Here is a 12,436-nt window from a genome sequence, read left to right on the forward strand (position 1 = left end):
ATATTTGACGTTTTCGTAATTTTAGTTCTTTGTGTATGTATTTGTGTCTGTGTGTGTGTCTGTTTGTGTGTGGTGTAGTACCACCTACTGGTTTAAGAAGAGAATAGTTCTATCTATTATACAACTCGTGTTTGACCATTCGATTCACTGCGTAAGCGCATGTGCAAAGCATACCTAAAGTACAACTACGAGATGCAGCTGTCGTCTCGTACGCCTGCTGCGTTTTTCATCTCACGCTACCTTCTTTTATACTCCTCCTCTTCTTACTACCTTTTTTTCTTTTTCATCTAAAATATCGTCGATTCTTTATCTTAATTCTTTTTTTTTTGGTCCCTTCCATCCACCTCTCCCACCTTATTTCACGCTTCTTTTTAATCTCTTTCCGATCGTTAGATAATTTTTCTTTAAATTGGTATATACATTTTTTTTTGAAATTAATTTAATTGTTTTTAATGAAAAATAATCGACGATATCTTTGCAGTTCGCGTAAATAATTTTTTTCTTGTTTCTAATATAACCGATAAATTCGTATTGAGGTTATGTCATCGAAGAAAAATCGATCGAGACGAAAAAAATAGTCGATAAAAAAGAATTTCGATAAAATTGTTGCAACGAAAAATCGATCATATTTATTCGTCGTGAAAAATTTAAGAAAGAAATTCAACAATCAGAAATTTCAAATCAAATTTATAAGCGTAACGTTTTCTTTTTTTTTTCGTAAAAAGTACAAAAATGAAGGTGGGCGTATTTATTTTATATGTTAAAATCTGGGGAAAAAAAGGAACGCGAAGAAAAGAAAGATGGTTGCAGTTAAAGGAGGGATAGTAGTTAGTCGGAATAACGTCGGTGAAATTTACACTTGAAAGGTGCAAATGAACGTTTTCTTTTTCGGTTCGTTTAGAGGTTAGGTACGGGCTCGTTAGCGCCATTGTCGTATTCGTCCACTTGTCTATTTTGTTTTTCCTTTTCTTGTCCCAATGGAATCAAGGCGTGCATTATTATATAACAATCTCATTTTCTCTCTCTCTCTGTCTTATTTTCATAAATTTTTTATTTTTATTTTTAATTTTTTTTCCTAGGTGCAGCAAGTGCGAGTGTTAATAGTTGGAGCTTTTTTTTTTGGATGTAAACAAATAAATAATGTAAGATAAAAATTAGAAAGCCAAGTAATAGTAATAGTAATGTTAGAAGAAGAAGATTATGTGAGTGAGAGTTTTAAGCAGGGTTCGTTTAAGAAACAAACGAACGAACGAACGAACGAATGATGCAGTGCGAATAATAATTAATAAATGCATTTCGCATACATATATATATATATATATATACAATCGCACAATTGAATTAGTGAAGAAAAAAGCTCAGAGCGTTTCAGCTTAATTAGCGAAAAATTTGTAGCAGAATTTTGCATCATCGAGTAAGTAAATGAAATTACTTACGACGATCACCGATCTCGATGGTACGCCCAGATTCACTAATTGCAGATCGGCTCGACCCTCCTGCAACGTGGCCCTTGCGTAAGATCTTTCCTGAAACCCGATGAAAACTCTTTATTCCGTTTATTGAGTTTTCATCGTCGATGGTACCAATTCAATCATTAATTTATACAATTATTCGAAATTTTTATCAAACCATATTTAAAACATCTTCAAAATGAAATCCCATTAACCCTTCTTCGTCTTTTAAATAAAAGGAAAAAGATAGAGGGACGATTAGGACGATTGGAGAAAATGTTTAGGGTGTACCAAAAAAATAAAACAACGCAGAGATACGATTAATTATTAAATAAAAAAAAATAAAAATTTAATATAAAAATAGAATAATAAATATATTAGAAATGGACAATGATTGCAGAACACTTTTAAACTGAAATAATTTTAAATACGGTCCTGCAGTATTTAAGGGCTACGCTATTAGCCATTTAGAAACCCCAAAAAAAATAAAAGGAGAAAGAAAAAGCAAGGACAAGAAATGATCGAAGAAATGGATGAAAGTAGAGATATAAAAAACAAAAAAGTATGGTACTTTTAGATAGGGAACGTACTTGTAGAGAGACGACCATCGAGGTACTAATGATCCAAACCTCTCACTCCCACTCTCCCCCTCCCAAACTCTCTCTCTCTTTCTTTCTCATTGGTGAGTTACATCAACAGTGGCCAGTGTCTTGTAAGTTGCTAAGTGAAAATACGCGTAGATCCTTCGAAGATACATGAGAGATCCTCTTCTTCCCTTATTTCTATTCCGAAGATAGAAAAAAAAGGGAAGAGAGAAAAAAAATAGACGATAGAGAGAGAAAAAAAATAAAATAGAAAAAAAAAGAAATAGAAGTAGTAGAAGTAGAAATAAGAAATAAGAAAACGCGGGAAAAAAAAGGAGGATACTGTAAACGGCTAAAGGAATAATCCTGCGAGTGAGAGAAAAAGAGAATGAGTGAGTCCTGTGCGTGCCCTTCCTACATTTTCTTTTTATTTCTCTCTGAATTTTTATGTTTTCCTTTTTTTTCTTTTTCTTCTTCTTCTTTTTTCTTCTCTTTGTACCAGCCCAACCTCCTAACTACTTCTACTTGCTCATGCTCACTCACGCACATTCGAAAACTTGACTTTGAAATGTGTATGTGTACGTCTATGTGTATGCTTATGTGTGCGTGTGAGTACGCCGTAGCTAATCCTAATGCCAGGTTTCTGAGACGCCGCACGGCCTATTGGACAAAGGACCCATGACGACGCCTAACTCAAGGGATACACCATCGGTCCGCTATTTATTTATTTCTACCCGACGTCACTATCTCACTCCAACTACAATTTTGTACTAACCCTCCTCGTCCCTTTCCCTCCTAACCTCGTCACCCCATTGCCGCCATTTCCCTTGCCCTTACTCTTCTTCTTCTTCTTCTTCTTTTCCTCCTCCCAGATCCTTCGTCTTCGTACCGATACTTCTTCTACCTCCGGTTCTTCGTACCTTTTTTTTTTTTCTTCAAAGATATTACGCTTATGCATCCCTCTCACCGAGGGTTTTATTTATTTACCCATTGGCGTAACTATCTTATTTTTTTCCTTTTTAGATTATCGGCGGTTATTTTTTGTTTCGTTTCTTTTTTTGTTTTATTTTCTTTTCTTTCGTGGGATATTATTTATAAAGATTTTGTGGGGATTGCGAGTCTTAGGATTGTTCGAAAAAATAATGATTATATTAGTAGTTTGTGTAATTTTTAGGTTACCCGTAATCGTTACGTTTCGTTTGGTTAGGTTTTTCTTTGAGGTTAGGTTTTTCTTTGAGGTTAGGTTTTTAGGTTAAGGTAATCAATTTTTATTTGGAAAATGTATTGGTTATTCGAAAAATAACGATCTTATAGTTGTTCTAATTTTATAAATAATTTTTATATTACTTACAATCAATCCTTTTTCCGTTTTCCGATGAAACTTTTCTTCGAGGTTAGGTTTGCAACGATTATCAATATTAGTTTTAATTTTGTAAAAGAAATTTATGGGATAACCACTAATCATGTGAAAATGTGTTTGTTTTTTTAATTTAATATATTTTCAATGTAACTGCTCGATTATCACGAATATTAAAAATTGATATTCAATGTAAAAAATTATGGTAAAAATAATTTCAACTAAAATATAATATTGTGTAGCTATCACGTATATCCCATCCACATTCACCTACCCATCCATCCATCCATCCATCTAGTCATCTTCTTTCTTAAATCTCACCTATCCCACTCCATCCCCTAACATTCATGCTTTTATTTTCTCGAAGTGTTCAAAATTTGCCAAGTCATCGTTCTGAATCGTTATCCCGGAGGTCCTGTTCTTTTCTCTCCCTCTCTCTCTCTTTTTGAAAGGATATGCTTCGTCGATTCCATCATCTTTTTTTTCCATTCTCCACTCTCTTTCTCACTCTAACTCTCATACACCAGTCATAGTTATTACGAGGGTGTATTAGTTAGATGCACCGAGTACGATTCAAAGTAACGTCAATAAATTTTTATTAACACAAAATTGAATCAATATCAAAACGATCATATCATTGTAAAATTATCGATCATGTTCGAAAAGTTTATCTCAAAAATTGTGCCTAATTCTGACCAACCATCCGAATAAATTGGTAAGAAAAGAAACGAAACGAGACGAAAAACTTGCAACGTTAAGAAAAGAAATCGTTCGCACACCCTACCACCCCCCATTGAAAATATTCTTCGAAAACCATTAGAAAAGAGAGAAAACACGTCGTTTGAATTATGCATAGAAATTACGAAGGAACATTATCCCCAAATCCCCGATATATATTATAACATAAGAAAAGATGGGAGGAAGTAAGTAAGAGGGTAAAAGAAAAAAAGAAAAAAAGGAAAAGGTATAGAGAGACACGGTTACCAGTAAATATCTGTTCCGACGGGGTATAAGGAGAGAGAGTGAGTGAGAGAGAGAGAGAGGGATCATAGAAAAAGAAACAAAACAAAGGGAAAAAAAAGAAATCCAAGTAAAAAGCAAGAGCGCAGCATATTTATCTATCTCAACCGATCTCCAAGTATTCTATCGGTATTTCTATCTCCCTTCCATCCATTTCGGTGGAAGTTTTTAAGGGCTTGCTTTCCGCGTGGTCAGAATTTCCCAGACAAGCATTACCCAAATTCGGTGGGTCGGGGTGTGAGCCTTGTACCGACACATTCGATCTATAGTCGTTATAAATGAGCGAGATGGGAGGAGTTAAGAAGAAAAAGAAAAAGAAAAAGAAGAAGAAGAAGGAAAAAAGAAATGAACATAAAAATAAAAATGTACCAGACGAAAAGAGTGAGATGGAAAACGAGCGAGCGAGCTAGCTAGCGAGCAAACAAGAAAGAAAGGGAAACAAAAATCAAACGAATAAAGAAATGGAAGAAAGATGAGAGGAGGGGGTAAAAACCGGAGAGCGAGTGAGCGAGTACGGGAACATGGTAGAAGATTGGGGGGCAGGAAAGGGGGTACGGGGGTGGGGAAGGGGGAAGGGGGTTAAGCAAGTGAGAATATATACCTGCTGGTAGATATTAAAGCGATCATACCCTCGTCACTTTTGGTCCCAACGATCGTCCTTTCTCACTAATACGCGCATAGACGTGTGCGCGCGCGCGCGCGCGCTCAGGCGCGCACGCATATTTTTATTCCTTCTCTTTATTCCTTCTCATCTGCTACTTCTATTTATTTCTTTCCTTCTTTCTTTCTTTCTTTCTTTCTTTCTTGTATAAACTTTCGTTTCTTTCTATTCGTCTGGTTACCATCCATCCCCTCCCCTCCTCCACTGTTCTCCACCACCATCCACCATCCACCCCCACCACCACCACCACCACCATTGTATCGTACATGTAAATATACATACGAATATAGGATGCCGCACGCGCTACAGCAAAGTCAAATTTTTACCTTCACCCTTGAATATTATCGGCGAGAATAGAATTTCTTTTTTATTTGTTTCTTTCGTTCTTTTGTTTTTTCGCGTTTTTTTTTTTTTATTTAAATGCAGGTATATTTACGTTGGTACCTTTTTTTTCTTTTTTTTTTTTTTGTTTTCTTTTCGCCGCTCGTTCTTTTTTCTTTTTCAGCTAAAAATACGATACCTGATTGGGGTATATTTTTCGGAGGGTGAGTGTTGGAGTGGGGGATTTTAATCAAAGGGTTGCACCGATCCGTAATTTTGTTTTATAATTAATAATGGAGTTATTATTATTATTACGAATAATGTATTGCAATAATTTATATAATACAAGTCATGTATTTAAATTTTTTTAATTATTATTATTGATTTTTATTATTTTATTTCTTTTTTTGTACTTTTAATTTTTGATCAGATACGAGTCGATATATTTTCATTAAATTAAAGTTAAAATAATCGTTACCGATAAATATTGTTTAAGATTAAAATTAATTAGAAAAATAATGAAATAATAATTTGTGACACGTGTTAAAAATTGACGTTCAATTCGTTCAATTTATTTTGACGCGAAAATCACACGTTATCAAGAGAGAAAAATTTACAATGTTTCTCTTGTGTGTATTAGTACGCGTTTATACCCTTAAGGGCGAAGAAACGAAAACGAGCTCGTTATCGAAAAGATCGGGTGGAAGTCTTTTCTCTCGCAGAACACGAAAGTATTCGTTTTCTTCTTATGGTGGTGATGATGGTGGTGGTGATGGTGGTGGTGGTATCCTTAAAAAAAAAAATTGTCACTGACAATGCATACACATGCACACACACACACACGCATATCACGTACTTGTACAAATATGTAGGGTGTCCCTTAGCCATTTTATAGCAGCTGACACGCACGTTCGTCTCATTACATTAGAGATTGCACCGGTGCAACGTTTTATACGTGGCTTGCATAATTTTTTGATTTAAATTTAATTTCAAAAGAGAAATATGTACATATATTTAGAAATAATAAAATATTTAATGAGAAAATATACATATAAGAAACGAAATTATATGAAAATTACGACATAACCTAAACAAATGGAAAAATATTTCGAATATAATAAAATATATTTTCTAAATAAATCGAATAATTGTTAAAATAAACAATTAACTATAAACAATAATTAGAAATATATTTTAGAATACACTTCAAATATATAACGTGTTTATATGTATGTATGTATGTGCGTGTGCGTATGTGTGTTTGGTTCTTTTTTTGCATTCTACAAATTTAGTCCAATCACTTTTAGAAATCGGTTGAGAAAAGAAAGATGAAATAACAAAAGAATGAATTTTGAAAGTAGAGACTCTCAAGGGTGTCACAACTGGAATTGAAGAAACACTCTCGCAACATGTGGTTAACGCGAAATAACGACTGTGTATTTTAAGGTTATTGGTTAGGGCAGCAGACATATTGTGAGTTAAGAGTTTAAAATAACACATGTACACATTGATACATAAAAAGTATACGAAAATTCTTTTACACGTATCTTGATACGCAACTTTTTATTCTTTTCTTTTTTTTTTTTATCTAACACACTTGAAATTTTATTTTCTTATTAAAAGAAGACGAAGAAGAAGAAGGGGAAAAAAAAGGGCAAAAATTAATTTCCAGGATCAAATTCTTATTACGAATATTACGTTTCAATGTGACATAACCTATAAATAATATTTTCGCAAACGAATTTATCATACAAAAATAAGTAGAAAATATTTTACGTTTTTATATATTTTTTATTTTCGGGCAAGAATAAGAAAGAAAAATTTGTAGAAGTTTATCACGAGAGAGGGAGATAGAAAAAAAACATCGATGCAGATGGTTCGACGTTTAGTATTACAAGTTCTTATGGATATTCACCCACGCATTTTTCGATGCGCGCCTAAGTTCCGCAGGATCGGTGTCAATTTTACAAACATTTACGTTTATATATATATGATCCTTGCATCGGTGAAGATAGAAAGAAGAAAAAAACCCCTCCCTAAAAAAAAGAAAACAAAAACCTGCGCAAAAATTTCACGAGAACGAGCCCAACGAAAAGAAAATATAAGCTCGATTGTAAGCAACGAAATAAATCAAAAAAAAAAAAGGAAAAATTATCGTTGCGTTATGCGCATTTTATTTTTACGAGCCTGAAAATGATCGAAATTTACGAACCAAAAGAAAAAAAAAACACAAAAATCTGCATATCTCGTAGAAAATCCTATTCCATCTCGTGGAATTTTTTTCTCTCCATTTTTTTTTTATTCTCTTATTCTTATTCTTTTCGAACGAAAGAACGAACGAACGAACGAATGAATCTTCGTAAATATCGAAAAGAAAATGTGAGATAGATCGTATCAGGGGCAGTTCATTTTGCGACTGCATCCACGTGCGATCGTTTTACTCGAGAAAGAAATATGTACATATATACATATATATATATTCAGGAGTATCGCAAAGGGAAGATGAAGGGAAAGGGAGAAGGGTGAAAGAGGGAGGGAAGGGAGGAAAGAACCCGCGAGAAGAGAGTAGTAGTCACGCAACGAGTTTGCTATCCGATGTACACCTAACCTCTCTACGTGACGTGCCACCCCTGTTGGTAGATTATCGCAAAAGATGTCTAAGGAAACTTCCTTCTCTCCTTATTTTCCAAACGAGCCAAACCAACCCAAACTTAAAGGAAATATTTAGGAAAGGCACGTAGGATCCATTATTATTGCTGAAACTTTTTCTTCTTTTTTCTTTTTTTTTTCTTTTTTACACGTGTCACGAGGTTACACACAAAAATCGATTATTTATAACCGAGACGAATTTCAAATTATTCAGGATTTTTCTCTTTTGTTTAACAGATATTAATTATGGATTGATATATATATTTTTTTTTTTGAATCCTAACCTATCATCGCAAGATAAAAATCGATTTTCTTTATCGATTGTTGGTATTTCGTACATACATATATATATATTATACATATATTATCGATTTTTATAAAATTTTGTGAACTTAAAATTGATAGGTTTTAAATAAATTAATATTTGTTTAATTATTGCAATATATATTCTAATAATATAATAAATTAATATTTGTTTAATTATTGCAATATATTCTAATACAAAATAAGATTTTAGCCAATCGTATAGCGAATAAAATATATTATTTCATTTATTAATGAATAATGTTTCATTTGATGTATTTTTAAGCGCGTAATTTTTTAACGAATCACAAAACGCTGCGGTAGTTCGCCCTCACGTTATAGGTTAAATGAAAAGTGGGCGTGTCTATTTCTTGACGAATCATATGAGATTACGAAAAACTATAGAAAGTTAGAAAAAATTGACTAAAAATCAAGCCATACACACACATAAAGACATATACACACACTTATGTGTTTTTTAATCACTTTAAATCACGTTTGATTTAAAAACAAAACAAAAAGAAATCATTTTGAATTATCTCAAATAACAGTAAGTCGTGAAAAGTTTGTGGAAGAGGATGCAGGGGGGTAAACAAAATTCGAATAAATTTTTGTTGAGAGATGATTAAACGAGTAATCGATCGGAGAAAGGATCTTTCGATCTTACTGTGGTTTCGATGTCAGGTCGTGCGAGGTAGTTAGTCGCATTAGCACCGCAATGAAAGCGTATCTCGCACCCGAACCAAACGAGAGACCTGGTGCAATCGTTTACGATCGGTGCACGCTCGATTGCATTCGCGTTCACGAGCCGGGCCGATCTTAATTACAATCGCAAATGAGACGGGGCAAAAGTGACTATAATTGCTATTACTATGTTGCAAGTCTCGACGAAATTGTTCGACCATTTATTTTAACCAAAACTGGTTACGTGTGCTGCTGCTGTTACTGCTGTTACTGCTACTGCAGTTGCTGTTGCTGTAACTGTTGGTTTTCTTGTTGTTGATTTTGATGTTGTTGTTGTTGTTGTTGTTGTTGTTTATTGCTGTTGCTGTATTACGTTAATAATTTATTTATAGAAATTTTAATTATACAAAAATTGCGATAGATTTTTTTTATATGCAAATAACTAATATTAATGTATTTAAAGACCGGAATTAATGACTGGGTTTTGATTGTAATTACGTGAACGGTTATAAATTATTCCGGATCGTGAAAACACTAATAATTATTTTATACGGTAATTGAAAAAGCCCAAACGTCGTTTAAATATTATTTAAATATTATTTAAACACCGTTCTAACTAATTGTCGGTTACGAATTTTGATTAAATCTTATTCAAAAATAACGTAGAGTGGAGAAGTCTTCCTTCCCCTCCCCCTTCCCCCGCCCTTTGGTGATGCAACCAAATTCAGAATCAGGAAATACGTTGAACGTTATCAAAGCAACGCGATACTAAGCGCGAATCATCGATAAGAAAATATGACGAGCGTGACGAGTATAGATTAAATCGAAAAAGCAAAAAAAAAAAAAGAGAGAGAGAGAGAGTAAGAGTGTTAGGTGTTTATCTTATCTAACTTTTTATATAAAATTATTATTCCTATACTATATATAAGAGAGAACAAAAAAGCTGTGTTATTGTTATCATCGAAAAGTTCCAACGTTGCAACTAAAAATTGAAGTAAAAAAACAAAAAAAAACAAAAAAGAAACGACACGTTATGCATATGTCTATCTAAACGAAAAACGAAATAGAAAAAAAAAAAAAAAAGAAATCCCCATAAAGAGAGGGGTATCCACGCGATTTCCGGGAAGAATAATAATAACAAAAAAAAAAAAGAAAAAGATGTAGAAAGTTCGGAAGGACCATTTTGTTCGTTCGTTCTTATTCTTCGATCAGTTTTAGAATTGGAAAGAAAGGAGGTGGGCAGGGGGGAGGAAGAAGTGATGAGGATATAGGTTAGAAAGGAAGATAAAAGAATAGAACGGGTGTGGGGGGGGTAAGAGGGAAGGGTAATGAGTATAATCAAAACGGTTTGGTAGAAAAACAGCCGCTAGGTATATAACGTTTCTCTTATATATATATATATATGTGAGTGTGTATGTGTATGTATGTGTGTATGTGGTTTAGTTACGAATCCGCACTTTTGGGATTTGAATTTTCGAATAGACTTTAAACTTCTTTATAATGTTAGTCGGTCACGCAGGCGCCATCTGATGGACGAACAAATTACTGGTCTTCAGTGTCTATTCTATCCCGCCCTCTTCTAGTTTCAACTTTCTATTGTTCCAACAGACCAATGCTAGTTCTGCGTAAAGCTACCCTCTTTAACCTCCTCCTGGTGCGTTCTCCCCACCCCACCCCACCCCACCCCACCCCCATCGCAGTTTCCCATTCCATATAATATTCGCACCACCCTTCTTATAAGAACGTCTATAGCTACCGGGCAAACGTTCATTTCGGGTAATCCTATTTTCGCAGATGTTCTATTCCAAAAGAAAAATAAAAGCAAAAAGGTAAAGAACATTTAGAGACGTTTTGTTTTTTTTCTTTCTTTTTAAATACAAATTTTCTTCTTCTTTTTGGACAACAAGGGAATATGATGAATTATGAATCTTCGATGAAATTGGAGAAATTTGTTAATGAATTTTTAGGTTATGTTTTTTTATTTTTGTTATTTTTTTAATAGAACTAAAGTAAGGAATAAATAAAATGAAAATAAATGTTCCAAATGGAAAAAAGAATGATATTCAGGTAGATCGCGATCATTGGAGAAGAAAAATTATGTATCACTGAGAGAAAGAGAGAGAGAGAGAATGATTTCAGGTATAAACGTGGCGGCTAGGTTAAAACGTTGAGAGAAAGAAACAAAGAGTACCGGATGGTATGCGAGAGAAGGAAGAGGACCGCAAGAAGAAGATTCGGGGAGAAGATGAAATTACCTTTTTTTTGACTAACACTTACATACATTAATACATGTACACACATACACGTACGTGTACACGTTTTATCCAATATAGTAACTTGGATCGTTATACGGGTAATATGTATGTATTTATATATGTGTGTGTGTGTGTGTGTGTGTGTGTGTATTCATCTCTTGTGCCTTGCCTTCGGGATATTGAGACTCGTAGATTTATGTAGGTACGAGAAGGTATTATGGTTGGTAAACTATGAAAGTAGTTGCCTAGCTTAGAACTCTAACTCACTTGGTTATAAACTACCTTTGTAGGTAGTAGCCTAACTCGTCTACGTTCCATCTTTGTTCCATCCGACAATTTCTTCTTCTTCTTCTTCTTCTTCTTATATTTTTATTTCGTTGCTTATTTTTTTCTTTCTTTTTTCTTTTTTTTTTCTTCAATATTCTACGACCCTATTTCCTATTCGTTTCGAATTAATGTCTTTTTGAGTCTTTGATTTCGTAATGATTTGCGACATAGTTTTGTTTTTTCGGAAATAATTAGGATACTCGCGTAGACATCATTTTTTTTTGTTTAAGTATATTATTGTTTCTTTGAGATTATAGATGTAGGATATTTATAAGTCTTTGTTTCAAAAAATATTGCTCAGTTGTGTGGCGAAATTTTCAAATAAATTTTCATAATTTTCGATATTTGTTTTATCGGTAATAAAACATAAATCTAATATTTAAATAATATTAATATAAATAATTATATATATATAATAAAGAAATAATTTATTTAATCAATTCGTATAAAATATATTCAAATCGTCGTGTATTAATCGCAAGAGTAAAAAAAACAATAAAATTTTTTTCTAAATTTGATATTTAAAAAAAAAGAATTAAATTAAAAAAATAACGAATTTTAAGTATTCAATATAAAAATTTGATAACACGTGTATTTATTGTTTTGTCAATCCAAAGAAAAGATGTTAGAAAAATTTGAAAGATACGAGAGATCGTTTGGTTATAGAAAATGAAGTGATAGAGAAAAATCCCATAGATAAAAGGAAAAAGAAAACTAGTGGTCTCACCCAAGGGGGTCGAGATAGTCGTTTGTGGTGTGGAAACCTGAGAATATAAACGGATGAAGGGTTGCTTTTCAGAGTCAGTGGCGCGTGCCCCCTGTTG

General features: G+C 33.3%; 1 protein-coding gene across 4 annotated transcripts in view; it reads right to left on the reverse strand.

Annotated features, from left to right (window-relative positions):
* The window catches only part of LOC122515538 (voltage-dependent L-type calcium channel subunit beta-2), a 72,177-nt gene that overhangs the window by 40,683 nt on the left and 19,058 nt on the right, over window positions 1-12,436 (reverse strand). For 2 of the 4 annotated variants that reach the window (XM_043632927.1, XM_043632926.1), the window contains exon 2: window positions 1,437-1,526. The exons of the other annotated variants lie outside the window; for them this stretch is intronic. In XM_043632927.1, the coding sequence (XP_043488862.1) occupies window positions 1,437-1,526 (90 nt within the window). The remainder of the gene's footprint in view (window positions 1-1,436; window positions 1,527-12,436) is intronic. 4 annotated transcript variants of the gene reach the window in all.

Source organism: Polistes fuscatus, unplaced genomic scaffold (assembly GCF_010416935.1).
Source record: "Polistes fuscatus isolate 324 unplaced genomic scaffold, CU_Pfus_HIC Scaffold18, whole genome shotgun sequence".
NCBI lineage: Eukaryota > Metazoa > Arthropoda > Insecta > Hymenoptera > Vespidae > Polistes > Polistes fuscatus.